A 7176-nucleotide genomic window follows, 5' to 3' on the forward strand; every position below is an offset into this window, starting at 1 on the left:
AAATCTCCTTCTCTTTTCTTTCTTTCTCTTTATTCTTTCTCTCTCTCTCTCTCTCTCTCTCTCTCTCTCTCTCTCCTCTTCATTCTAGGGTTTCTAGGGTTTTTGGTGTGAGTCATTAGATGAATCATATTTTTGGTTCTTGCTTTCTAAAGATCAAGAAGGATTCAAGGAATTGTTTACAATAACATTTCAAAATGTATGTAACCCTAATCTATAATTTTCGATCATAGTAGGATTGATATATGGTTTGTAGTTCATAGTATATTGCCTTAATGTGAAGACATAGATCGTTAAATAGGTTGCATGTAACCTTAGTTGTTAAATATAATTTTCCGTATTGAACATAACTTTTATAACCTATAAAACATATCACTAACTACTTATATAAGAGACATAAGGAAATCAATTAGACAACTGATCAATGAGATCAAGACACCTAGGCTAACACAGCTGTCAAAATAAGCTAATATAAAACCTAAATATACAGAAAATACAAACGTTTGCAATTACAAGTGAAGCTTATACAAATAACTCTCAAATACACTTCACATCCGAACTCAAACACAACTTATCAAATCTGCAAATTCCAAATGATTTACTTAGGCCTCGTTTGTTTTTCTACAAAATTACTTTTTGAGCACTTTTTTCTTCTGGCGGATAGACGTTTAACAAGTGCACGTCTTCTTCCGCAAACTTGAAAAAAGACAAAAGACATTTAACCACTTTCAAAACAAACAGCACCTTATTCCTTCTTTAAAGAAAATCATAAATATATTAAAAATGGTAAATAAATATTTTTATATATATGAATGAAAAACTATTTATTAAAAGTTTTGAAACCACAGGACCATCTATAAGGTTTTTTAAACATAGGAACTATATTCCAAATTTCAAGAAACACCATGGACCAATTATGAGATTTTGTCTGCATAGTATTTGTCGAATATGTAGAGTTCCGGTTAACTATTATTTAGTGGTAACAATTCTAATTCCGTGTCGCAGAAGTTCAGAAGTGAAATCTATTGTATTCCTCCATTTGAATTTATATTTTAAAGTCCTACTCATGATAATTACTATGTGCGGATCTGCACAATACCTCTGACTTCAAAAACAGAATTTAACTTTGTAAAAATATGTGTATGATTAAGCTATGTTGTCATTACATTACAACTACACTATGGTTCGTTCTGCCAAGTGAGCTGTCTACTTTATTTAATTGCTTTCGGTACTTTCAACACTTGGCGTTGAATAACTAGAGTTTCTAAGGTATCACAACTAACCGTTTTGGCCTGATGATGGATTCAACGCTACTCGCATGGACAAACTATTTTGCCTTTTACCATGAGTCAGCCGGGTATGTTAAATGATCTGCAGGCCAAATATAAAACTACCTTATCACATTGTCTGCATTATGGTTCATCCATATAATATAGTATATACTGCAATTATACCGAAATTATGCAACCTCTTTGATGCCAAATGTAAGATTCATAGTTCCATTACAGCAGAAACACAGGCCTGTAACTCTACGAACGCTAACTTCCATCATCAGTGTTCTCCCATGATAATAATCTTAAGTTTACTTCTTGTAGTACTTCCCTCTTCAGCTAACCTTATCTTTAACTTCACTAGTTTCAACCCTAACAACCATGAATTAAGTTACTATGGAGATGCTGCACCTTCTAATCCAGTCATTCAGCTAACCAGAAATCAGCAGGATAAAGAAATGCATTGGAGTACTGGTAGAGTCACTTATCAGAAATTGTTTCGCCTTTGGGACAAAGATTCAGGAGAGCTAGCTGACTTCACAACCCGATTTTCATTCACCATAAATTCTGGGGATCAATCTGTTTATGGTGATGGAATAGCATTCTTTCTTGCTCCAGATGGATTTAAACTTCCTCCTAAACAAGAAGGTAGCGGTATTGGTCTTGTAGGTGCTGACCATGTGCTCAATTCCACATTGAATCCTTTCATAGCAGTTGAGTTTGATACTTATAGAAACGATTGGGACCCACCTGGTGATCATGTAGGTATCAATATCAATTCCATGGTATCAGTTAAAAATGTGACATGGTCAAATCTTGTTGCTAATGGGCAAAGAAACGTAGCAAGGGTAAGTTACAACTCGAGTGCAAAAAGGTTAAGTGTTGCGTTTACTGGTTTTGATCAAACTGGAGTTTTCACACAGAGACTTAGCCAACTAGTTGATCTGAAAGAGTATCTACCAGAATATGTAAGTATCGGTTTTTCAGCTTCAACTGGTGATTACTTTGAGATTCACACTATTCATTCATGGGATTTTAATTCAAGCTTACCTACCCATGATGAGATCATTGGTCCGATTGGTTCAGAGATTAGTATAAATAGTTCTGCACCCAGTCCATCAGTAGTGACGCTTTTGCAACCAGTACTCCATCAGTCACAAAGACAATTTAAAGTAGTGTTGGGTATTGGTCTTGGTTTAGGTCTATGTGCTTTAATTAGTGGGTTTTTCATGTTTGGTTGTTTAAAGAAGAGAAGGATTATATTCCAAAAAAGAGATGAAGAAGACGTGTTTGGTGATACAAAAGAATATGAGATTGAAACCGGGCCAAAGAAATTCTCATACAAACAACTGGCCCTAGCAACAAAGAACTTTTCAGAGGGAGAGAAGATAGGACAAGGGGGTTTTGGTGGGGTTTATAAAGGTTTCATGAGGGAAACGAATTCATATGTAGCTGTTAAGAAGATATCAAGTGGATCCAAACAAGGCATAAAGGAGTATGCAGCTGAAGTGAGAACTATTAGCCAACTAAGACACAAGAACTTGGTGCAACTCGTTGGTTGGTGCCATGAAGGTAAAGAACTCCTACTTGTTTATGAGTTCATGTCGAATGGGAGCTTGGATTCTCATCTCTTCAAGGGAAGTTTCTTGTTGACTTGGGCAATGAGGTATAATGTTGCTCGAGGTTTAGCCTCAGCATTACTTTATCTCCAGGAGGAATGGGAACAGTGTGTTTTGCATAGAGATATCAAAACAAGCAACATTATGCTCGACTCCAATTTCAACGCTAAGCTTGGAGATTTTGGTTTAGCTAGGCTTGTTGACCATGAAATAGGGTGCCAAACGACAATATTGGCAGGTACGATGGGCTACATGGCTCCTGAATGTGTCCTAACGGGGAGAGCTGGCAAGGAATCAGACGTCTATAGCTATGGAGTTGTAGCTCTTGAGCTAGCAAGTGGTAAGAAACCCATTGATCCGATGGCAAAAGATTGTCATAGAAGACTGGTTGACCATGTTTGGGACCTCTATGGAAGAGGTATGCTTAGTCACGTAGCTGATCCGAAACTTGAATCAGATTTTGATGAGGGAGAGATGGAATGTTTGATCACTGTCGGACTTTGGTGTGCTCACCCTGATCCGAAGGTCCGGCCTACTATAAAGCAAGCAATTCAAGTTCTTAACTTCGAAGCACCACTTCCGAACCTTCCGAAAACAGTACCAACCCCTACTTTCTCTGCCACACCTATCACAATGTCTGCGTTTTGGTCTTCGCCGTTGGTTGATCTTACAGGTTCTGGAAGAGACTATACCATGTGTTCGAGTTCAAGTGATGAGGTCAAATCATCCAAGCATACCGGTTCATCTTCAGCCTCCTCGTCGGCATCCTTTGTCGATGATACACAATAAGTAGTTCAGTTTGAACGGCAGGACATGAGTAACATGAGTACTTGTGTCTGCACTATGTTTTTTTTAGTTTTCTTTCAAGGAAAATTGCATGTAGTGAAACAGGATTAATTTCTAGAGGTTTAATTTGCCTTTCCATTTCCACTCCTTTTCTATAACCAACCATATGTATGTGATTTTTTTTTTTTTATTCTTTTTTGTAATTAGGCTTTGCAACTCTATAGAATCCTTTCTTCGTTCGATTTTTGGGATTTACTTTGTAATATGGGTTTGCAACTCTATAGAACTTTCTTCATTCCATTTTTGGTCTTTACTTAAACATCCACTTTAAGAGGATCCACGATACAAAGTTTAATGGAAGAATTTAATTAGATGGAATGGTTTAGATATTTCAATGGATTAAATTCAATGATAGTCAATTATTGAACAATGGAGCCAAAATATAGCTTGGGTTTCATTATTACGAATGACAATAGATTTACAAAGAAAGAAAAATAAATAAATAAATAAACAAAAAATTGCAAAAATGGTTGTATTTTTTCAGGATCTTAGTTCAAACCCAGACTATTTTGGTTTGTAGTCATTTTGAGTTAGTTTTTTTATGTTTTTTGTCGGTCTAAATAGTGAAATGATTGTAATATTTTTGGGTATTTATTTTTCATTTTTCTTTCATTTATTTTAAATCTAATATTAATCTATTTATTTTAATAATTAAAAAAATAAGAAGGGTCCACCTTCTCTCTCTCTCTCTCTCTCTCTCTCTCTCTCTCTCTCTCTCTCTCTCTCTCTCTCTCTCTCTCTCTCTCTCTCTCTCTCTCTCTCTCTCTCTCTCTCTCTCTCTCTCTCTCTCTCTCTCTCTCTCTCTCTCCGACCATCATTTTCTTATAAATTTTTTTTAACATGTTAGAAAAAAGATGGATATGAGTCACGCATACAAGGTGTTCGAACAAATTTTCCAAAGAATAACCTTTCTTATACCCAAGAGCTCGCTCTGGGTCAATAACCCATGTTCGTCGTTGTTCTAACCTCGGATCGTGGTGGAGCAGTTGCAAAATTCTTAGCGGCAATTGCAGCTTCCACAACAAAGTTCTAAAATACAACAACCAAACAAAAATATCAACAACATATAGGGATTCAAATCCATTGTTAAGTATGTGTGTATTTATTTATCTGAATCATTTATTGAGTTGTCTAAACTTGTGAAGCGGATCCATTTATCTTAACAATCATTTCACTAAGGACAACCCTTTTTTGTCATCGCTGCCTTAAGGATTCGAATCTACAATCTAATCTTACACATGGTGTTATGTATGCACTGTATAGTCGTCGGAGAAGATAAAATCAAATTGTTGCTTTCAGAACTAAAGCTGCTGGTGATAGAATTGTATTAGTGATGGCGACAGTGTTCTTGAAATCGACGACGATCCAACTTTGGTGGGTGGTGGTAGTTAAGCTATGGCGGAGGTTGAAAGGATATTGACAAAATCGAGAAGATCATAACTTTGATGAGCAGCGACAATCCAACTTTGGTGGGTGTCTGACTATGGTGGACGACGAGGATCCATAAGTGAAGTCTGAAAATTGAGGTTTGTTTTGGAGAGCTGATAGACATGAATTTAGAGATTTGGGAAGTTTGAAAGAGTAAAGACAGAGGATGAATGAGTTCATCTAAAGCCTCCAAATGATCCAAATGGATCTATGTGTTTGTGTGTGTGTATATGTGAGAGAGAGGCCCAAATTAATTAACTATTTTTTTCCGGGTAAATGGCACAAAAAATACTCTTTTTACACAGGAATTCGATTTTCACACCGTGTTTTTTTTGTGTCAATTTTGACACTGTGTTTTTCAATTTGTTACAATTCTGACCACTTGACTGGTTAACCAGGTTACATGCTGACGTGGCATGATGACGTGTCAGTTTTGATGATGTAGCATGCTGACATGATATGCTGGCGTGTCAAATTTGATTTTTTTTCCACAAAAAACACTAAGTTTTCACTTTTTTTGATTTTGACACTAAGTTTAATTTTTTATTTCAATTTTGACATTATGTTTTTTTTGTTCCAATTGAACATCATTTATCAAATTTTGTTCAATTTTGTCTATTTTCCATTTGAAACCGTATAAATATATTTTTTTATTATATTTTAAACCATATAAACATATTTTTTTTGTTTAAAAGCCACATTTTTATTTAAATACAAGGTGTTTTTTTTCTTACATTCAAACCATTAGTTATATCATGAGAATCAAACTAACCATAAGCTTTTAATAAGATTTAAAAATTTGATGGGTTACAAACTTGATATCCGAGTTTTGATCGACTACACGCCTCCAAACCTCCAAACACATTTTAAAGTTGCATATTTAATATAAAATAATATTTTTATATAACTAATACATATTTATACATAAAAATATGGTTTAAGTGTAAAAAAAATGTATTTATACAAAACTATGGTTTTTAAATGAAAAAAAAAACATATTTATACGAAAAAAAAAACATAGTGTCAAAGTTGAAAGAAAAAATTAAACTTAGTATCAAAATCGAAAAAAAAATGAAAACTTAGTGTTTTTTGTGAGAAAAAAATTCAATTTTGACACGCCAGCATATCATGTCAGCATGTCACATCATCAAAACTGATATGTCATCATACCACGTCCGCATGCAACCTGGTTAACCGGTCAAATGGTCAGAATTGTAACAAATTGAAAAACACAGTGTCAAAATTAACACAAAAAAAAAAACACGGTGTCAAAATCGAATTTTTGTATAAAAATAGTGTTTTTTGTGCCATTTGTCCATTTTTTTCCTTTAAATTAAAATGAAAAAACATAAACAGTATATCAAAAAGGGCATTTTAGTCTTTTTAGTTTTCTAGGTGACCAAAATCACAAGCAAGCATGGTCAAAAGGACCACGAAACTAAAAAAGCCAGGGTTTGGCTAAAACCCAAAAAAAATGCAACCATAAGGACCATTTTTGCAATTTTGTCATAAATAAATATGAAAACTAATTAGGCTAAACTTAGTTTAAGGGCCGATGGGAGGGGAGGTCGCTAAGACACTCACTAGCACAAGGCAAACATCGCCTTTAACATGTGCTACGGGAGGTGCTAAGCGACACTCGCTACCATCTTAACGATAAGAGAGAGAGAGAGAGAGAGAGAGAGAGAGAGAGAGAGAGAGAAAGAAAAAGATAGATAGATAGAGAGAGGGAGAGAGGGAGAGACTTGACTTGCTTGTGATTGGTCCTTTTTTTTGTTTATTCTTTTACTTTTCTTTTTTGCATCGCGCTTTTTAATTAGTTCTTTTTCATTTGAATATTTTTTTTAATTTTTCTTTCTAAAATCTAAATGTACCTAAAATCATATGTATAAAATAAAAAAAATGATGTAAAACATGTTACTACTCTCTATTGCCTAACGGATAAGCATAGAGTTTTTAATATAAATAATGCTATTTTTCAAAAGTACTTATAAAAATCACCGTGTTTCAAAATG

At 34.6% G+C, this 7176-nt stretch overlaps 1 protein-coding gene across 1 annotated transcript; it reads left to right on the plus strand.

Annotated features, from left to right (window-relative positions):
- Window positions 1–1411: 1411 nt before the first annotated feature.
- LOC111911463 (L-type lectin-domain containing receptor kinase IX.1) lies at window positions 1412–3676 on the plus strand. The gene has a single exon (XM_023907245.1). The coding sequence runs from the start codon at window positions 1412–1414 to the stop codon at window positions 3674–3676; it is 2265 nt and encodes a 754-aa protein (XP_023763013.1).
- The last annotated feature ends 3500 nt before the right edge of the window (window positions 3677–7176 follow it).

This window comes from Lactuca sativa, chromosome 7 (assembly GCF_002870075.4).
Source record: "Lactuca sativa cultivar Salinas chromosome 7, Lsat_Salinas_v11, whole genome shotgun sequence".
Taxonomy (NCBI): domain Eukaryota; kingdom Viridiplantae; phylum Streptophyta; class Magnoliopsida; order Asterales; family Asteraceae; genus Lactuca; species Lactuca sativa.